Genomic DNA, 21526 nt, shown 5'->3' with positions numbered 1-21526 from the left:
TGAATCTGTGGATAATCCCTAGGACTCTGTCATGACTGAAATTCAACAAAAAAGATAGATCAAGACACATTTTCTCCAAGCAAAATAGCATTTTATTAAAAGAGGAAGCACTACCTGCCAACAAAAGGCAATGACTTGACTCAGTGTCTAGCCAAAGATCCAGATTAGAGGGTTCAACTCATTTTTTATTACCATAAAACAAAGAACAGAGCAGATGAAGACATTATACAATATCATTGTACAGTATCATGGGAGAGAGGGATGGTGATTGGTTATATTAAGGCAATGGGGCTAAGGGTGACTTGCCCGAGGTCACACAGGTAGGCAATTATTAAGTATCTGAAGCTGGATCCAAACTGCAGAGCTGATGCTCCATCCCTTGCACTACCTAGCTGTCTTCTTCTCTTCTCCCCCCCCCCCCCCCCCCCCATTCTTAAAGGAACACTTTGTGAATTTATGGAACCTAGCAGCATCCCTAAGTCATTAATCACAGTGGACTGGGTGTAGCCTGGGCATGAGATAAGACCACTTTTAATTATCAAGGATGAGGAGGGCAGGGTCTGCCTGTCTGCTCTCAAGGATAACAATTTTCCTTGGCACAAAACCATTTGCAGGTGATTTTGAGATAACAATTCCCTAAGAGTGAAAGTGTTTTATGAGGGCATTGAATCTCTAAACCTAGCTTCAAGTTTTCCCTAAACTAAGAGCAGTTATGGGAAAACTTAAACATTTGTATCTATAAACTCAGGGATTGAATTTTTGAACTCATGATCTTTTTCCCTCAGAAACAAGGAAGAGGCTGTAATATAGATATGATTACAGAAGAGAAATTACAGAGTAAAATAAAATAAAGGATCCATAATTCTTATAATTCCTTCAGTGAACCTCTTTCTTGACAACCCATGTCTAGGTGATCTCATCAATCCACTTGTGTTCTGATACCACCTATCGTACTCAGCCCTAAACTTTCTTAAAGTCCAGTTTCATATCACCACCTGTCTGCTATACTTCTTCATCTAGATATCCCTTCCTACCTCAAACTCTGTATGTCTAAAGCAGAACTCATCTTCTCCCACATACCTTTTACTCTCAGCTTGCCTGTTTCCTTAAAAGGCACTTAACCTTCTCTTCCAGTTTTGCAACCTCAGAGTCATGCATTAATCTTTATTCTCCCTTATTTTCTGTATCCAATTAGTTGCCAAGTTGTTTTCAGTTATACCTACGTTACACAACTGTTATCAGTCCCCTTTTTCTCTGATCACACAATCGTCATTTTTTTATTTTTCCAATTATAGACTCAGATTTTAATATTTATCTTGTTTTAAGCCCTTGAGTTTCACATTTTCCTACTTCCTTCCCTTTCCTCCCCCCTTCCTATGGTAGTGAGTAATCTGAAAAAGGTTGTATTATGTACAGTCATGTTTAGCATATTTCCATTTTTGTCACGTTGTGAAAGAAGAATCAGAACTGAAGGAAGAAAAAACTCCATCGACATTCTTTTCACCCTTATGTCTCTTGCCAGGGCTATGTAGTAACCTCTTAATTGGTCTTTTTGCTTCCATTCTTTTCTCTAGTCAGTCCATTCTCATACCATCAATAAAATCACATTTTTAAGGTATAGCTTTGACTGTAACTTCTCTGATCTCAAAGGTTAGTAGTTTCTTGTTGCTTCTAGGAATAGGTCCAAAAGCCCCTGTTGTCAAGTAAAGCGCCTTACATCTGACTCCAGATTTCTTTTATATTATTTCTGCTCATGTGGCAGTGTTTCTGACAACCTGGTTTACCACCTTACATGATAATTCCATTTCCCACTTGTATATTTTGCCATTAAATTCCTTCCTCATTCATTTTGAACTTCTTGGAATACCCTAAATTCCTTTAAGACTTTTTTTTTTGCAAGGCAGTAGGGTTAAGTGACTTGCCCAAGGTAATTGCGAGGTAATTCTTATGTATCTGAGACCACATTTGAACTCGGGTTTTCTTGACTCCAGGGTTGGTGCTCTATCCACTGTACCACCTAACTGCACTGATTCCTTTAAGACTTAATGGAGAATGCCACTCCAAACCCCCAAGTCTTAGTTGTTTCTCGTGTGTGTGTGTGTGTGTGTGTGTGTGTGTGTGTGTGTGTGTGGTATTTGATTATCTCTGTGAATGTTGTATCTTAATAGAAAGTCGATTTGTTGAGGGTAAGACCTGTTTAATTTTATACTCAGAATTCCCCAAACTTAGCACAACTTCCATAATACTTTTTGAATTAGGGAGATTATATGATTCTATGTTTCCTATAAATATAAGACTTAGTACAGAAGACAAGAGACTGAGATAAGTGATTGTTAATTAGAATCCATTTTAAAGCTCCTTATTCTAGAAGCAAAAGCACAGTGCTTTTGAGGTGCAGGACATTGTAGAAAGTTGTCAAGAGTTTTTTGACTTTTGGGATCTCATATCCTAATAGAGGAAGATAAAAATACACAGCAACCATAGTACACTTAACCTACTTAGAGATATGTAAACATTTGGAGCTTCTCAGGGAACATATCTAAAATGAATCTTTTTTTCTAAATGTTCTCAGAGAGGAAGTTAGTGAAATTTCTAAGTTTTCAGAGAACAGGCCAGTTAAGGTAGACTGCAAAAATGATTTTGGGAAGCAATTTGGATTGGCAATAAAAGAAAAATCTAGTAAAATCAGAAGCCTTTCATTAAAATCATCTCTAATGTCTCATCATGTTATTTCAGTGATCCTAAATTACTGAGGGCTGTGCTCGTGATCCCTTTTTTTAATGCCAACTTCATTTTTTAAAATTTAAAGTTATTGTTCCAGCTACATGCAAAGATAGGGTTTTTTTAAATTTGTTTTTTTTGGGGGGGGTTGCAAGGCAAATGGGATTAAGTGACTTGCCCAAGGTCATACCGCTAGGTAGTTGTTAAGTGTCTGAGGCTGGATTTGAACTCGGGTCCTCCTGACTCCAGGGCTGGTGCTCTATTCACTGCACCACCTCGCTGCCCCAAAGATAGTTTTCAGCATTCCCCTTTTTACAAAATTTTGAGTTCCATATTTTTCTCTCTCCCTCCCTTTCCTCCTCTCTGTCTTTGAAAGCAAGCAATCTAATAAGATTATATGTGTGTGTGTGTGTGTGTGTGTTATATAGATACATGTATATACACACACACACACACACACACACACACACACACACACACACAATGTTTTCCTGGTTCTCCTTACTTCATTCAGCTTCAGTTCATGTAATGCTTTCCAGGCTTTTCTGAAGTCCACCTGTTATGATTTCTTACAGAATTCTATCACATTCATATACCCTAACTTGTTCAGCTTTTCCCTAATTGATGGGCATCCCCTCAGTTTCCAATTCTTTGCCACTACAAAGAATGCTGCTATAAATAGTTTTGTATGTGTGGGTCTTTTTCCCTTTACTTGTGAGTCTTTTTCCTTTTGCTCTGGCTTCTTCTGCAAAACTTGGAAAGCTTGAGGTGTCTGAGGATAGATTTCATGTCTGTTTCAGAATAGAATCTAATCTAAATCCACAAAGTGTCATCATCAGACAACTGTCTATCAGGTAGAAAGAGTTTTGGAATTTTTCTTTTTTTTCTTTTGTGTTTTAGCCATAGCAGCTTCTGAATACCACTTGTGATGGTGGGTCTGTACCCACACTGATTAAGAAATGTATCCTTAATGTATCGAAATCAATATTGATAGGCTGGTAAGCTAGCTGAGCTATCATTTAAAACCCTGAGAAAGAAAGAGATTTATATAATATGAATGTGTGTGTATACACACACACACACACACACACACACACACACACACACACACACACGGCTTGTATCTTGATAGGAAAAAGTACTGCAGTTAGAAAAGACCACAAAAGACTTTAGGAAATTTTATGAGGCAAAAAAATTCAGCTTCATCAAGATTTATTCACAGCAGTAATGCTGATTGTTTGGAGGATACATATTTGGAAAACCAAATTATCAAGCATGAGAATAATGCCTCAGGCATTTCTATTTTCATTAAGGTCAAGGAGGGGGTGTAATTGAAATCTGAAGTCATAATTCATTTGGATTATATGAACACAGCCTTGGTCACTAAATGCAAAAATTGCACAGTTACTGAGGGCATCTTGAAACTTCAGAGAGAAATATAAAAGAAATTTAAAATTAAAGGAAGATAGAAAATTCTTAGAGATGAAGACAGTAAATTCCAGGGATGGAAGATCATGTACATGGATGTGAAACTGCAGGCCACATTTGGGGAAAAACTAGTGCATCCCATTTTTATTAGAATAGAGTATAAAGGAGAGTTACGTGAAAGAAACCAAAAAGAAGATTGGGGCTTAGATTTTTTGAACAGGGGAGTGGTACAATTAAATCTTTGCCTTAGGTTATTTTAGCATCTTGATAAAGTTGGAAAATTATGGATTCTGTCAGTATCTTCCAAGAATTTATATTCTTCTTTGTCTCTGCAGCAGGTGTTGGCACATAAACAGTAATCATCCTCTAGTAGTCTTTTTATTTATGCTCATAATCTACTCTGCAAGATGAAAAGATGAAGTGTTTGATGAAGTGATGTTTCTTACTGCCTTGGATAGGTAGTGAAACTGGTTCCTTCATTTACTTTTGAGGAGAACTTGTTGCCAGTCCTTCAAGATTAGAAACATTTTTGTCCATTTTACTTTCATTTACAGTGATAATATTAGTATAGATATTTTTCTAGGAATGTTTTCTCATTTGGTTGAACAGAAACCTCACATTGAGACTAGTACCAAGAGTTAAATTAGTATTTATAAATGTGATTCTTAATATTCCATTTCTGTCTTACCACCCTCATGGAAACCATCCAAGGCTGAAGGTGTGCTTGTATTTTTATCTATTTCATGAGATCTCGTGGCCAAAGATGCTGATGATGTGTCCCTCTGTGCTTTAATAAAGCAGGTCTTTAGAGCCCAGATACATTCTGTCATTTGACTGTGCTACTTAAAGCTTATCCCATTTGGTAAGGCCAGCATTTACTTGTATGGTATAACCCTCAAGAACCCTGGTCACCTGCATACCTCAATGAGACAGACCTTACCAGGTTTTTTGTGGGATACTGTTTTTGTCCAAAAATTGTTTTATCAAGAGCAGGTGAACTTTTCAACTTGAAGTTTTTAGTTAGTTTAGATTTTACATTTTTTTGGAATGACATTACTGAAAATAAAAGTTTCGATGGACATATTTGAATAATTCATAATCATAATTAATGTCTTTAAAAGCCAGTTGGCCTCAGAAGCTTAGAGAAAATTGTAGCAATTCCCTAATCACTTACACAGATGTTCATATTATGTGTAATCACAATTGCATGCTGAAAGTATATATTGTTTTAGATGAATGTTAGAATAAAAATAATTATAACTTAAGTCAAGTCCTTAGTTTGAGTATCACTGCTGCCTGATTATAGTTTCTTTGTTTGAATTCTGACACGCATTCATAACAGCAATGACTTCGGCAACTGATGAAATTCAGTTTCTGAAGTCTTTTTTTCTTTTTTGGAGCTGTGATCCTCTTTGTGGATGTCTTATCCGGAATATATTTGAACAGGGGTTATGGCAGGAAGAAGTCTTAAGCAGAGAAACTTGAAGTAGAGATTAAAGTGGTGGAGGACGATCTAAGATCATCAACTCTGGAATCAGAGAAAGGAACTCAGTTCAAATTTTTTGCTGAAACTTGTTCCCCTTTTGACTATGGACAGATTACTTAAACTCCAGAGCTTCAGGCTTCTCTTCTGTAAAATAAGAACTTGATGGACTCTGAAGTTCCATCCAGTTTCATATCTGTGTATCTAGGAAGCTGGAAAGACAAGGTAATAAGTCAGCAAGAAGAAGAAAAGGAATTGAGTTGCTTTTGCAGATTCTTGCAAGGTAAACATTGAGCTTCAGCACTTTGCCATGGCTTTTTTTCAAGTGAACTACTAGTAAGAATGACATAGGAGGGGCGGCTAGGTGGTGCAGAGGATAGAGCACTGGCCTTGGGAGTCAGGAATACCTGGGTTCAAATCCGACCTCAGACACTTAGTAATTACTTAGCCTGTGGCTTTGAGCAAGCCACTTAACCCCATTGCCTTGCAAAAAAAAAAAAAGAATGACATAGGAGTTGAAAATTCATTTTTGGCAAGAAGAATTTTACACTTTTTGCATTGAATATGCAACATTATATTTCTGTCATTGCCAAGTAATTGTTATGATAGAAAACTACAAATCAATATTATTTCTGTTGTATTTTTATTTTTTCTGTTAGACATTTCTCACTTTTTAATCTGTTTGAGACCTCTGCCTTTGAGGGTAATTAAAATGGGAAGGTATAAGAGGAAGAATAATAGACACCTACATAATCTCTTGGTAGAAAAATAAAGGAAGAGAGTTCACAAAGGAGCACATAGCTCAGATATCTATACACTTAAATAGAAAGTAGAGGTAAAAAGTGAGGTAAATTACAGATCCTGATACAGGGAGGCAAATTGCACTTCAGAATAAAGCATTTCGTGGGATAAAACCCATACCTCAAATGTTTCTTTACAACTGAAAGAAGTGGTCTTTATATATAAAAATATTTTTGTGATTGCCCAAAAAAGAAAAACTTACAGATTCCTTTATGAGAAATGCCTAAACAAGTTATGACCTGTGAATATAATGGAATATTATTGTGCCAAAAGGATGATGAAGTAGCCAGTTTCAGTGGAATATGAGAGAACCTCCTGTAAGGATACAGACTAAAGTGAGCAAAACTTAGGAGAGCAATCTTTAAAATTATTAACTGTATGGAGAAAAAGCAACTTTAGAAGACTTTTCATACTGACACTGATAAACCACATATTAGAAAGAATGAAAATAATACACATCAATCACTTCCTAACAGAGAATGATGAATTTAAAACGTGGAAAGGAATGTAGATTTCAACCAGAACATGAAGATTTGTTTTTTGGACAATGCACTTAAGGATGTTATCATTATTGGGTTTTTTGTTCAATGGCAGTGTAAAAATTGGAATACAAAGAAAAAAGTAATTGAAAATTAGCAGTGTCAACAAAGATACTTCGAGAAATTTTGTGCCAAAAACAAGTTCATCCAATACTTTAATATTGTCATAATTTTTGTTATAGATAGCTATGCATACTAGATTATATTATCTTATGTTTAATGTTTTAAGTTTATAAAATTGTAATTGGAAAAAAAATCTGATCTTTAGTCTCTGTAGTTCTCTTTGTATTCTTCCTAGCTTTGTTTGTCATTTCATTTTTCTCATATATAGTACATGATGGATTGTGATATCAGAGTCCAAATGTGATGGCTCGCATATCACTGATGGAAAGAAGTTACTTATTGTAGCTTCAAATCCCCCTTTGTCTTCAGATTTCATGTGAATATCATAATGGATATGATTTCTGTCTTCTGATCTACATATTGGTCAGTAACAATGATTTCATATTTAAAGCACAAGCAACTAAAGTTCTGTCCACCTCCTTCCCTGCTCCAAACTCTTTTCCACTCCCATCTTCTACTGAAGATTATCACTTGCTGCACCTCTTTCCAAGAGTACCCCCCCCTCGTCTCTTGTCTTCTGGCTTTCCAAGTCCCAGTTAAAATTCTACTTTCAGTAGAAAACCTTTGCCAATCCAGTTTAACACTAGTGACTTCCCTCTTGATTATTTCTGGTTTTTCTTGTATATAATTTGTTCATAGTTCATAGATTTTACATGTTTCCTGTATCATTAGACTGAGCTCCTTAAAATCAGGGACTGACTTCTGTCTCTCTTTGTATTCCTAGTGCTTAGCACAATACCTGGCATGTTAGGTGCTAAATAAATAACTGATCTAGTCATTAGACCTCCTGTAGAACTTTATGTTCAGTTGTATGTTTGAATGAATGAATTTTGAGCATTTATTATTAATTATTTTAGGACTAAAAGATTTCATCCCCTCCCCTTTTTCAGACCATTCTGAAATGTTGCTTAATAAGAAGTGACCTGTTTTTGAATACTTTGCTCCAGCATAGTCACTACCTTTTCATCACTTTGCACCAAAATAAATAAAACTTTTAAACTAAGAGTGATGGTTTATTATCTTATTTGTCTTGCAGTTAAATCCTTGGCCTGAATATATCAACAAACGTCTTGAGATGTATAATAAACTTAAAGCAGAACATGATGCCATTATGTTAGAAAAAGCTTCGAAAGATAGTCAGCCAATTAAAGTCACCTTACCTGATGGTAAACAAGTTGATGCTGAATCCTGGAAGACTACTCCATATCAAGTGGCTTATGGAATTAGGTATGAAGCACACTTATTTATTTTTGTACTCTTGTATAAGCAAATTGAGTTGCCTAATATATTTTCATATTTTCTTCATTATATATTAATGAAGACTTTCATTATATATAATATAAAAGATAAAATAACTCATTGAGCTAGAGAATCTATAATTTCTTAGAGTTTTATGGATTTAAGAATAAATTTACTTTCAAAAAAAATCTGATTTCAACCCTTTAAAAATATTTTTGATTCTTTAGTCAAATTTTGACCAGAAGCAAGTGTCACATATTCAGGGAGACTTATCGTCTTGTTTAATGTCAAGAGAACCATTATTGGAGGTAGAAAGGAACACCTAGGTATTACAAGTAAGATATTCTTATGACTTTAAAGACTTGACCACACTAAACCTATTTTGGAACATTGCAAAAATATTCAGGGATGGGGCGGGGGGGGACAAGAGAAAGCTGATAAATGAAGCAATTTCTCTTATAAAGGTGTAGAATTTTATGGTTGGAAGGGATCTACTCATTTAATTTAAAAAATCTGCTATAATACTTTTGTAGGGGGGGTTTGCAAGGCAGTGGGGTTAAGTGACTTGCACAAGGTCACATAGGCAATTCCACCTAGCTGCCCCTATAAATACTTTTTTTGAAAACATGATGTTCCAACAGAATTTATTTATTGGGGAACAATATGAACATAATCAAATTTCATATTTGCCTATGTTATTTTATCAGGTGAATATAGAAAAGTGCACAAGGCTAAATCAATTCTAGCAGACTACACAAAACACTCACACTTAAAACATCTTCCAGCTAAGTTCACCTTGTGAATTGTCTTAATTATGTTTTGCTGTTCTTTTGTATCTATAAACTTTTCTATATAAAAAAAACTCCAAGCAAATCTAAATATCAGTTTGAAAACTCTAAGCAGTGCATGCAGATGGAAAAACCTAAGTATTGAGAAGAAACTTGAAATAATAAAAGTATTTTGAAACGAGAGAAGATAGTCTTCTAAGCAACAGGCATAAAAGAATCCACAGTGTGACCCATCAGAAACAATGTTGTGAAAATTAAAAAAAAACAAACTATGGTTGGAAGTTTTGTACTCTTGTCTCAGTTTTCCTCCACAGAAGCTCTGTAATTTTTTAATTGAGTAGTTTTGCATAGTGCTGTGGTTTTTAGGAATGCATATGTTATGGCAGAATTGACTGTATACTACAATCTTGTTTTACACACTGGAAATTCACAATTCAAAAAGACCTAGGGCCAGAAGCTTTTATCTGAAATCTTTTTTATTCTTATAAAACTATGCTGCCTCCATAATATTTTTATATTCAGGATTTAAAAAAAAGTTAAATGTCTCTCTGAGAGATCTAATTGAATCCAAATTGAAGCAATTAATATAAATCTTCATATTTGATTAGTTTTCTGAAGTGGAGTTAATTTAACCTAACGTATTGTAAAAACCAAAAAAAGAATTTCCTTACAATCTCCTAATTTTGTGGTACTCTGGACACACTATTACACTAGAAGTGACAAGATTATCAGTAATTTTGGCTGTGGAAACACAAAAGATATTTTTGAGGAAGAGTAAATGAGATTCATAAGATTGGAAAGCTAGTAAGGCCAGATTGCAGAAGCCATTTAACCCTATATAAGTTAATTTTGGTACCATAGTGCCTCACATAGGGAAGGCATGAAATAAAGAGGACAGCACTGATAATCTTGTCTGAATTGTCTTGTGAATCTTTTCCTGATCCTCTCCCTTTCAAATTCTCTATTCCAAACTGAAGTTGATCTTCCCAAAAAAGGAGTAGTTACCAGCATCTTACTTTCCTGTCCTATAATCAAAGGTTATATATGTTTAATGTTTAAAAAGGAATCTTTGAATTAAGTGTCTATAGCACTTTGCATTTGACCCTTAATAACCTGCTGTTACATTATCTTTTTTTTAATCTCAAAGTTCTGGATTTCTCTACTTGGGATTTTCAGCTACATTGTAAGCTCCTTAAAGTAATGTTAATTACATGCAGAGTCTTGCAAATAGCTCTTTCACTGACTAAAATAAAAACTTGAAATTAAGGTACATTCAGTACATTCATGATGAAGCTTTGAAACTCTAGCTAAGTTTTGTATAGAGAAAAAAAGTCACTTAGTTTTCACGTATTCTTTATTATTGTAATGAGAATACTTTGTCTTATCCAAAGCTTGATAACACTAATGAACTAATAACACCATTTTACTTTGTATAATTATTAACACAGGCCAAGCCAGAGTTAATATAGGTTTCATATGCTTTGTTTCACTTAACAGAAAATAATAGATCTGTTTCATAGTCTTTTGAAAACAAAATGTCCTTCCAAATAATTTTAAATAACAAAGTGTTTATGGAATACTATTTATTATACCCCAAAATAATGCTTCTGTACATAGTTAAAATCATTAGTCATTTGCAAAGTTTCTTTAGATTTAGGAGAACAAATGTATAATATATAAAAAATCTCAGGAAATTATTTAAGCATCCTAGGAAACCTTATTGGGGCTTGAGTCATTCAGAACTCAATTTCTTTTTGGTAAACTCATTTTATGTGATAATAGATTAATTAACATACATACAGAGTACACCCACCCCCACATTTTGTCATGGAGAAGAACTGACTTTTTAGGTTAAATGAGAGACTTCATTCATTCCATATTAAATCAGAACCTCAGAATTTTAGAGTTGGCAAGACCTGAAGTTCAAGTTTTTATTGGGTTATCCTTTGTACTTTGGGGGGGGGTGTTATTCTCTGATTTTGTTACTATGGTTTTGGCTTCTCTTTCTATCAGAACTTAAATGATAACTTAAAAGAATTCCTACATTTTGATATTTCACATGAATTGACATTATCATCATCATTTTATTTTTTAGTCAAGGCCTAGCTGATAATACTGTAATTGCCAAGGTAAATAAAGTTGTTTGGGATCTAGATCGTCCTCTGGAGGAAGATTGTACCTTGGAACTTCTCAAGTTTGATGATGAAGAAGCTCAAGCAGTAGGTTTTTAGTCAAAACATATTATTGTTTTTGAACTTTAGCATTTGTGTTTATTGTCTTTTCCCTTACTCCTTTTTAAATTCTTAGTCTAGCAGAATTCTATATATGAATAGCTAAGGTGCATGAAACTAATTTCGAAATTCTATGTACTAAATTTAACACAAAAACTTGACCTTTCAAGTTTGTCTTTCTTCTTGGTGTAGAAGGGAGAGAAAGAGAGAGAGAGAGAGAGCGCACAACTTATTTAAAACAATCAAGATGTGGCATTAAATGAATTTTCTTTGCAGGAGGAACTACGTATTATTTTTTTCCTAATTATTAATTGACACAAAGTGAAGTAAACCAAGCCAGGAAAATTATATGCATGATGACAACTTTTAAAAATAGAAAGTACAGGGGCGGCTAGGTGGCATAGTGGATAAAGCACCGGACCTGGAGTCGGGAGTACCTGGGTTCAAATCTGGTCTCAGACACTTAATAATTACCTAGCTTTGTGGCCTTGGGTAAGCCACTTAACCCTATTTGCCTTGCAAAAAAACTAAAAAAATAGAAAGTACAACTCAAATGGTTGAAACCAACTATTGAAAAATTGTAAAGAACTAGTTTGACCCTAGAGAAGAGATATGAAGATAACTTCTTTTTATTCTTTGCAGATGACAGGGTCCAAAGGAACATTGCATATAACCCCAATAAAAATCTGTTCTTAAGGTGCTTAAACAATAATACGATAAATAAGTCAAACTTTTATCAAATTTCTCCATAAATATCTCTTATAACCTGTGTTTATTCTTAAGATGCATGCGTGTGTGTGTGTATCAACATTTTTAAAAAATTTTGCAAGGCAATGGGGTTAAGTGACTTGCCCAAGGTCGCATAGCTGTTTAATTAATAAGTGTCTGAGACCGGATTTGAACCCAGGTCCTCCTGACTCCCGGGCCAGTGCTCTATTCACTGCACCACTTAGCTGCCCTATAAATCAGCATTTTAATTTGAATACCCAAGCAAATAAATGTAATTTTTTTTATTGACTGCAATACAATGCATATTTTTTGTTCATTCTTCTTAGAAACATATATATATATCCAAAATTCAAGAGCCTATGACAATATAATATAAATGAATTCTAAAGTTTTTCCTTAGGTTGCTGCTTACTTGTGCATCTTTTTAGATATAGAAAGTAAAAAAAGAGTCTCCTTTTGACTTACTTCCCTGTCTAATTTAATTGAACTTATTTCTTTGCAAATTAAATTATATTTTCCAAGGTTTTTGGATTCCCTAACTGTAACTATGCTGCATCCTTTTTTGGATTTATGACAAGCATATTTCTTGTTGAGTTGCCTTTTCTCTCAAAGAAAATTAGAATGTACCTCATAGTGAGATGATTAAATACTTTTTGGTTTATTGAACTGCAGATTTAGATGTTTTTCCAAAATAAATTTGATTGTCACCTTTTTTCTAAAAAATAGGGATGTTTCCTTTCAATGGAAAGACTTTGTAACTATGATCAATGCAGTGATCTACCATAACTCCAAAGGACTCACGATATAAAATGCTCACTACCCTCAGATCAAGAGCTGATGTCTAATACACATTAAAATGCAAATTAAAGCATATTTTTTTCCCTTTCTAATTTTTCTCTCTCTTCTTCCCCACCCGCCACCCCAGTGGCTAATGTCAAAATATGTTTTTTGTGAATTCTTATATATAACAGATACCATATTTTTTGTCTTCTCAATGGGTGGGGGAGTAGTAGAAGGAGGGAGAGAATTTGGAATTGAAAATAACAATAGAATTAAATAAAAACCAATAAGCAATTCTAATTTTTATGGATTGGATATTTTTAACTATTAAAGAAACTTGATACTTAATTGGAATTCTTTTTTTTTTTTAGACTTTTTCAAGGCAATGGGGTTAAGTGGCTTGCCCAAGGCCACACGGCTAGGTAATTATTAAGTGTCTGAGGCTGGATTTGAACCCAGGTACTCCTGACTCCAAGGCCAGTGTGCCACCTAGCCGCCCCTGGAATTCTTTTTAATAAATAAAAAACTTCTTACTTTCCTTTTGCTTAACTATCTTCATGAATTTGAATTAGTTTAGACAAGTTAACTTTAATATTTTAAAATCACATTCAGATTATGCTTGTGGAATGTATTGTAATACTCCTGAGACTCATATATTTATTTTTCATTTTTCAGGTATACTGGCACTCAAGTGCTCATATAATGGGTGAAGCCATGGAGAGAGTCTATGGTGGATGCTTGTGCTATGGTCCACCAATAGAAAATGGCTTTTATTATGACATGTACCTTGAGAATGGGTAAGTTCAATCAAGTTCTGATTATGTTAGTACATACATTTAAAGACTTCATAACATGATATATAACTAACGTGATGAGTCAGATTCTTCCCCCCCCTCCCACTTTTGCTTATAGAATAAATTTGGTTATACTCGAGTTAACACTTAATTTGTTTTCACACTCAACAATTTGAACATTCTTTAGGTGCAAAGCTATGCTGGCTCTAAGGTTTTTTAGTTCTTAAATTTCAAAAGGTATAGGGACATTAGCTTTGGGGGAGGGAAGAATAATAACTCAAATGTGTATCAGTAGTATTTTAAACTTGGTAAAGTGCTTTCCTCACAATGGCTTTGTCAGAAGGACAGGACAAACATAATTCAATTTTACAAATAAGGGAATTGAAGTGAATTCCTTATATTTTCTTGCCCCAAATGTAAAGATTCAAATCCACTTCTGATACCTTCAAATCAGAAGTTTACCTTGCTACCTCTGAAGCTGTTCTTTCCTTTTCACCAAGTGGTTTTCTTCATTTCCTGGCTAAGATTCTTAATATCTCTAAAGTAAGAATTGTGTCTGATAGCAAACATAAAAACTTGTTATGCTAAAAAGTGGCAAAATCTGTGGTGTACTCTATGTGTGTGTTATATATATATGCTTTCACTTCATATATGCATATATATATTTGCACATGCATGTATATATATCTATATATATGTATTTGTTGAGCAACTAGTTGGTACAATGGATAGAACACTGGACCTGGGGTCAGGAAGATCTGAGTTCAAATATGTCCTGAGACAATATATGTATGATGTAGGACAAGTCATTTAACCATTTACTTCAGTTTTCTCATCTGTAAAATGAGCTAGAGAAAGAAACAGCAAACTACTCAAATCTTTTCCAAGAAAACCCCAAATGCAGTCAAAAAATCAGAAGATGATGAAAACAGCTGAACAATAGCAATGAATCTGTATATACATGAGTATATATACACATGTGTAGTCACATTATTAGTATTAATTTTTGAAAGGAAACTGAAAAATGATTTTAAAATATTGTATCTTTGCACTCTCTGTTATTTTTAAAATGAAATGAAGACATTTATCTTCCTTCTACATTCCACCCTTCCCCCCAGAGGTGTGTCTAGCAATGATTTCTCTGCTTTGGAGACTTTATGTAAGAAAATCATTAAAGAAAAACAGTCATTTGAAAGACTGGAAGTTAAGAAAGAAACTCTTCTTGAAATGTTTAAGGTAAGTTTTACTTAGTACTAGGAAGCACACATTTGAAAGAATTTATTGCTTAATTTTGTAGCAGTGCCTCAATATATTTATCTTTCTTTAATTCTAGAAGTTGTTCACCTGATATTTAGTGTATTAAGTTTAAGATTATTGAAGAAATTTCTTGGGTATTTTAATATTCATTTTTATACATGAAACATTTCTTTATTGATTGTGATTATAGGTTATTCTTGAATTACATATACAGTTTTTGAAATCTTTACTAATATAATAGTTGCTTAATAATTATTTATTTAACTTAAGTGAATTAAGAATCTGGTATTATAAGAAGAGTTGAAAAAATAAAAATGAGTTAGATCCTGCCTTGAGGAAACTTGCATTCTATTCTATAGAAGGATTTAACAAATCAATAGAAAGTAATTCAAGCTAATTTAAAGAAGACAAGAGTACTACCAACTTCGGGGGGGGGGGGGGGGGGGGACAGAAAAGACTTTAAAGAGTACCTGACATATGATCTAAGCTCTAAAGGAAGAAGAAGATTCTGAGAGGCAAGGATGAAAAGGGGAGAGCATTCCAAGAGTGGAGAAAATTTGTAGGAGCTGAAAATTTAATTGAGTTATATTAACTTTCTAATTTTGTCTTTTTAGTATAATAAATTCAAGTGTCGAATCTTGAATGAAAAAGTGAATACTCCAACTACTACAGTCTATAGGTGAGATATTACAGTATCTTTTAGTAATAGCACAATAAGAATTTATAGTTAATTCACTGTGATGAAAGTTTATCCATTCAAAGTTTCATGTAAATTACCTGTATTTCTTTTAGGTGTGGTCCCTTAATAGATCTATGCAGAGGTCCTCATGTAAGACACACTGGCAAGATCAAGGCTTTGAAAATTCACAAGGTAAGTCTCTTTCACTCGAAACTACCTATTTAAAAATATTTTTTATCTAGAATGCATTACTAATATTAAGTTTTAATATTTTTAGGGCCTTTGTTATGGTTTTTATTACCATCTTCCCTCTTGCACTTAATTCATTTTTATTTATATCTGTATGCTTGTTGTTTCTATCTAATAATCATTTGAAACTCTTTTGTAACATTTTTTCCCCTCATGCTAAATGATTCAGATGTTTAGAAATTCTCAGAGAATTTCTGAAACAGATTTTTTTTCTCATTTTGCTTAAATGTAAACATTAAAGTAACAATTACTTTTTGTAGCCTAAATACCTTATGAAAAGTTAGGTATTTTTGTGTTTAGACATTAATTAAAAGAGAGACAGCCTAGGAGCTATGTCACAATATCAGATGTACTAAATATCACTATGATTTCATTTATTTATAAAAGTAATATGTAATCTTATTTAAGCATGACTAATTTAATGCATATCCAGATTCTCTTTTGAAAGAAATTAATTCCTCTAGTAATATGCTGTTATTTAAATAGCATGTGAATTAAATGTCATAAAAAATGAGATTTGAATTATATGAAAGTTACATGTATATTAATGCCAGATATTTTCCTCTAATTTAACTTAATAGTGTTTGTGAAGTAAGCTTATACAAATAACATTCATCATGTAAGTGAACTTTTAAACAACAACTTCTTTTGTATAGATGAATGTGAGCTATGTACTAGGTGCTGTAGGAGTAAAGCAGTGGTTTCCAGTGGATCTGGATGGGTGTCCTTCTGCTTTTGAATGTTTGCATCTAGTTTTGTTGGAACAAAGATGAATAGATTCACTTGTTAGTCAGGTGACAAGTAATAACCTTTTGATAGCTATTTCCTGGTCAGTGAAATGAATGATAGTGATCTTTAGAGTTTATAATGACTGGTAATGATTATAAGGTTTTGACAAATAGGAAGGCTATTTCAGTTCAACAAACATTTGTTAATTGACTGTAAGATCATTGGTGTTTGTTTGCAGAATTCATCTACATATTGGGAAGGCAAAGCTGATATGGAAACTCTTCAAAGAGTTTATGGCATTTCATTCCCAGACCCTAAAATGTTGAAAGAGTGGGAGAAATTCCAAGAGGAAGCAAAAAATAGAGATCACAGAAAGATTGGCCGGGTAAGTTAAATGACCTAATGTGTGTAATAATTAATCAAATGCCATAAGGAGATATATTTCTAAAATATTTCATTTTCACTTGGAATGATAAAAAATTTCAAATTTTCCTAACAACCCTAATCATGAATTAATGTTAATAATAAAATGTGTGTTTTTTGTAGAAATAGGACCTTGTCTATTAGTTTTACAACGTTTCAACTACTGACTTCTGTGATACAGTTTGAGAAATCTCTTAAAGACTATTTGTACCACAAAAGAATGTTGAGAATAGGATGTTTTCTGTCACATTTCTGATCAAAGAAATTTTCCTCTTAATAAAATTTTAATGGCTTCAGTTTCTAAGGAATGCCAGTCCAGTGAAGCTGTGCTAATTCAATAGAACTGAAATAATAAATGAAGAATGAGTGGCATCTCTTCTTTTTGTTTTATTGTATACACAAGTATATAAGGGACTGTTGTATGTGTGTAAAATTTCATCACTTGGTCCTCTAACACCAGAGCGTTATTTACTGGTTGATTGTAGAGTGCTGTGGGAGTAGCCCAGGGAACCTAACACTTCTGAGCAGCTAGTCTAAGAGGAACTTAACACAATGACAGAGTAATACACCTTTGATATTTATCCTAAACTATTTCAACATAGAAAATTAAAATATGACCCCTAAATCTACTTTTCTTTGACGCCATGAGAATTTCCAGGTGAATCCTTGGTCTTCTTAGAGCATTCTTGACAGATGGGATAAGGGTCATCACATGCTCCTAGAAACCTTCATTAACATGTTGGTTGAGGCCAGTTATAGGTGGAATGCCTTTTGTTTCAATAAAAGACATTTTTACCCTCAGGAAGTCACAAGTATCTAGATGCATTATTCTGTAAATGCTGTTTGTGCTCTGGGCTGGGATACCCAACTAGTCAGTCAAGAATCTTGACCTGTTGGATCACAGTGCAGGAGCTACTGCCCACATCATTTTACTGGCAGAAATTCCTGCTGCCTGCAGGCCACCCCATGGCCATGATCTCTTTCTTGTGACTCTTGGTTATTTAAAATAGGGAGCCAGAGGTTCTGAGGGATGGAAGTTGAAGACTATTACCTTACCTCTTTTATGATTTATAGGTAACCACCTCCATCTCTTGACCGAAGACTGCATTGTTAATTCTTCTTATCCCTTGAATACCAGCACTATCTTAAGGGCAATAACAAAAAAATTCTGTTTCGTGAAAAGGTTAGGAACTCCTATTTGCAGTAGAAGAGGAAAGAGCAAAAGGGATATTCTTTGTATTCTCATCATTAAAAAACAACTGAAAAGCAATGACTATAAATATGTACCAGAACTTTGCTACTTGGCTGCTCATTAGACTTCACCATTGTCTTCAGAAACTTATCTTCCTGTCAGATCACGTCAGCTCTGAAATTCCTACCTCCTCAGTATTCCCACTCCTTCTGATTCAAAAGCATGGAAGGTGCTAGTGAGAGACCTCCTCCTGATTCCTGTAGTTAGAGCAGGGTCTCAGAGCAGAGAGACCCTCCCCTGCACCACCCCTCTGCCTTGTGACTTCTTTTAGGTGGCAGTGTCCCACAGGAGACTTGAGTCCCAGGAGGCCTGAGTGAATTTTTTGCTTCTATTAGTATCTGCCCCCTAAGCATAGTCCTAGCCCAGAGTAGGAGCTTAATGTTTATTGATTAACATATCAGATAATATGCAGGATTTGAAAACTAGAAGGTCTACATTAAGATACCTACTTCTGATCTTAGCTTTGCAACCACAGAGGAGTCTATCTTCTCATCTGTATTTGATATCATAATTAATATCTTAAAATGAATAACATAAAATTTCCTGTAAAGGTATTTTGAGGATCAAATGACCTAATTTAAGATACTTCACAAATTTTAAATTTTGCATAAATATTGCTGAAGACAATCATGATTATATACTTTGGACATTCTTTTCTTCTCTTACCTAGGATCAGGAACTGTATTTCTTCCATGAACTCAGTCCTGGAAGTTGCTTTTTCCTGCCAAAAGGAGCCTACATCTATAATACACTTGTTGAATTCATTAGGGTAAAGCATATCATTTCCATTATATTGTTTATTGCCAATCTGCCTTCCTAGAATATTTCAAAGACAGCCTAAATTGACTTAAAGACTATTAGAGAAAAAAAGAATTACTTTGTTTTGGAGGGGGGGAGATAAAATTAACTTGAATGTCAGTTCTTACATGCTATAGTTTTTAAGTCTTTTCTTAAAATTCTTTTTTATTTAAGGCAAAGGGGTTAAGTGACTTGCCCAAGGTCACACAGCTAGGCAATTATTAAGTATGAGACTGGATTTGAACTCAGGTCCTCCTGACTAGGACTGGTGTTCTATCCACTGCACCACCTAGCTGCTCCCCAAAACTTGTTTTTAGTCTTTTTTGATATTAAAATATGTTGGTTATCATTACTGAAAAATACTGCATATGTATATATAAGTGAAATTGCTAAATTGATGTGTGATCTAGAGACATTTATTTGGTCTTCGTATATTTTATTGACATACTTGATTAATCATAACTCAGGTCTTTCTCAAAGTTCTCTTAGTTTATTGTTTACTTTGACTTAGTTTAGTTTATTGTTTAATAATAATTGCCTAGCTGTGTGACCTTGGGCAAGTCACTTAATCCCATTTCCTTAAATAAAAAACAAAATAAAATACATTGTAATTGGTTTGGGGCTCAATATTTTTAGTAATTTTTGTTTTACTTTGGGTGTTTGCTTTTTCAGAGCGAGTATAGGAAAAGGGGATTCCAAGAGGTCGTCACTCCAAATATCTATAATAGCAAACTTTGGCTGACTTCAGGACACTGGCAGCACTACAGTGAAAACATGTTCTCTTTTGAAGTTGAGAAGGAGATATTTGCTCTGAAGCCCATGAACTGCCCAGGACATTGGTATATAGTTTGCTTTCTACTAAGTATTTTCTATAAAATATTATCTACTAAAATATTCTACTAAATGTTTCTACTAAAATATTATTAAAGAGCATGATTCAATTGAATTTGCTTTCCCTTTCTGGGAAGATTTTCTATTCTTTTATACTTGTTCTTCTGGGAAATTTTGGTGAGAAATGTTTATGGTATGGTATCTTTTTCTATCTTGGATCCCAAGGATTTAGAGATGTACTCTTTGAGGAGTATGTGAAAACTTCCTAGGAAGGCAGTTGAGTATACATATTTATCACTGATTATAAATACATTCAGACATTTTGATTTTTTTCTTTTAAAGTTTCAACAGACCAGCAGCCTCACAGAAAGCACAGACAGTTTCTAGTGAAATATTGTCAAAGATTGTAATTACATTGAATTTGCTTTTTCTTGCTGGAGAAAACCAGCAACCTCATGGAGGTGACTATCATATAGACACAGACAGGGACACACACACACACACACACATTCATGCTGTGGAGGGAAGACTGCTTGACATGGGGGTGGGGAGAGATGTGGGCCCAGGAAATTTAAAGTCAGCCTTTTGTACAGGCTGTTCTTTTCTCAGTTCTACAAGCTGGTATTAAGTGCCTACCCTGTACAAGGCCCTGTGCTGGAACTAGATATACAAAGATAAGAATTACTTCTAGGTAAGTCCCAAAATATGAAATTAAAATCAATTAAGTGAACTTGAACTATATTTCAAAGAACTGTGAGGTTTGTGTCAATTCTTAGGGTTCTTCAGAATAAATGCTGGTCCTCCAAACCGTAAAAAGTAGATTTTGGGATTGAGGTTTTGGGGTTTGTTTTTTTTTGAGTATTCATTTTGTGTTAAAATTTTAAGATCCTGGAACAACTCAGTGGCACAGTGAATAGAGTCCCCGGAGTCAGAAGGACCCAAGGTCAAATTTGACTTCAAATACTTAATAATTAACTAGTTGTGTGACCTTGGGCGAGTCACTTAATCCCATTGCCTTGCAGAAACCAAACTTCAAACTTTTAAGTTTCAAATTCTTTGCCTCCCCATTCATTGAGAAGGCACGCAATCTGACACCCATTATTTATGAAAATCAGGCAAAACATGTTAAAGAAATATTAAAACTTTTGGGAAAGAAGGAAGAAATCCTTAGATTGATTCCATGGTGGTAGGTGCTGTCTATAGAGCTGCTCGACAGTTAAAACTTTAAAAGAAAAAAATCAAGATAAAGTCTGAATGTATTTATAATCAGTGATCTTTAAAGGGTTGACTTCATAGCAATATAGATTGAAATTTGTGTAGGATCTCAGAGATCATTTAGGTCAGCCTCCTCATTTTTTAGGTGAGGAAGCTGAGACTCAGGAAAATATACTTATTTGACCAAGGTTTATGGATAGTGACAGAGACTTGACTTAATCTTAGGTTCTCTCACTCTAGAACTAGGAACTTTTTTTCTCTTAAAGATTTTATTTATTTCGAGTTTTACAATTTTACCCCTAATCTTACTTCCCTCTCCCCACCCCCTATAGAAAGCAATTTGCCAATCTTTACATTGTTTCCATAGTATACCTTGATCCAAATTGAATGTGATGAGAGAGAAATCATATCCTTAAGGAAGAAACACAAAGTATAAG

General features: G+C 34.1%; 1 protein-coding gene across 1 annotated transcript in view; it reads left to right on the top strand.

The window, feature by feature from the left end:
* The window catches only part of TARS1 (threonyl-tRNA synthetase 1), a 45417-nt gene that overhangs the window by 8073 nt on the left and 15818 nt on the right, over window positions 1-21526 (top strand). Inside the window, exons 3-11 of the mRNA XM_074207464.1 lie at window positions 8132-8322; window positions 11218-11341; window positions 13538-13659; window positions 14775-14892; window positions 15528-15592; window positions 15706-15784; window positions 16809-16955; window positions 18916-19014; window positions 19716-19882. Coding sequence (XP_074063565.1) covers window positions 8132-8322; window positions 11218-11341; window positions 13538-13659; window positions 14775-14892; window positions 15528-15592; window positions 15706-15784; window positions 16809-16955; window positions 18916-19014; window positions 19716-19882 — 1112 coding nt within the window. The remainder of the gene's footprint in view (window positions 1-8131; window positions 8323-11217; window positions 11342-13537; window positions 13660-14774; window positions 14893-15527; window positions 15593-15705; window positions 15785-16808; window positions 16956-18915; window positions 19015-19715; window positions 19883-21526) is intronic.

Source organism: Macrotis lagotis, chromosome X, assembly GCF_037893015.1.
Source record: "Macrotis lagotis isolate mMagLag1 chromosome X, bilby.v1.9.chrom.fasta, whole genome shotgun sequence".
Lineage (NCBI taxonomy): Eukaryota > Metazoa > Chordata > Mammalia > Peramelemorphia > Peramelidae > Macrotis > Macrotis lagotis.
Note: the sequence above shows the minus strand (reverse complement) of the source record. Positions and strands in the feature narration are given on the sequence as shown.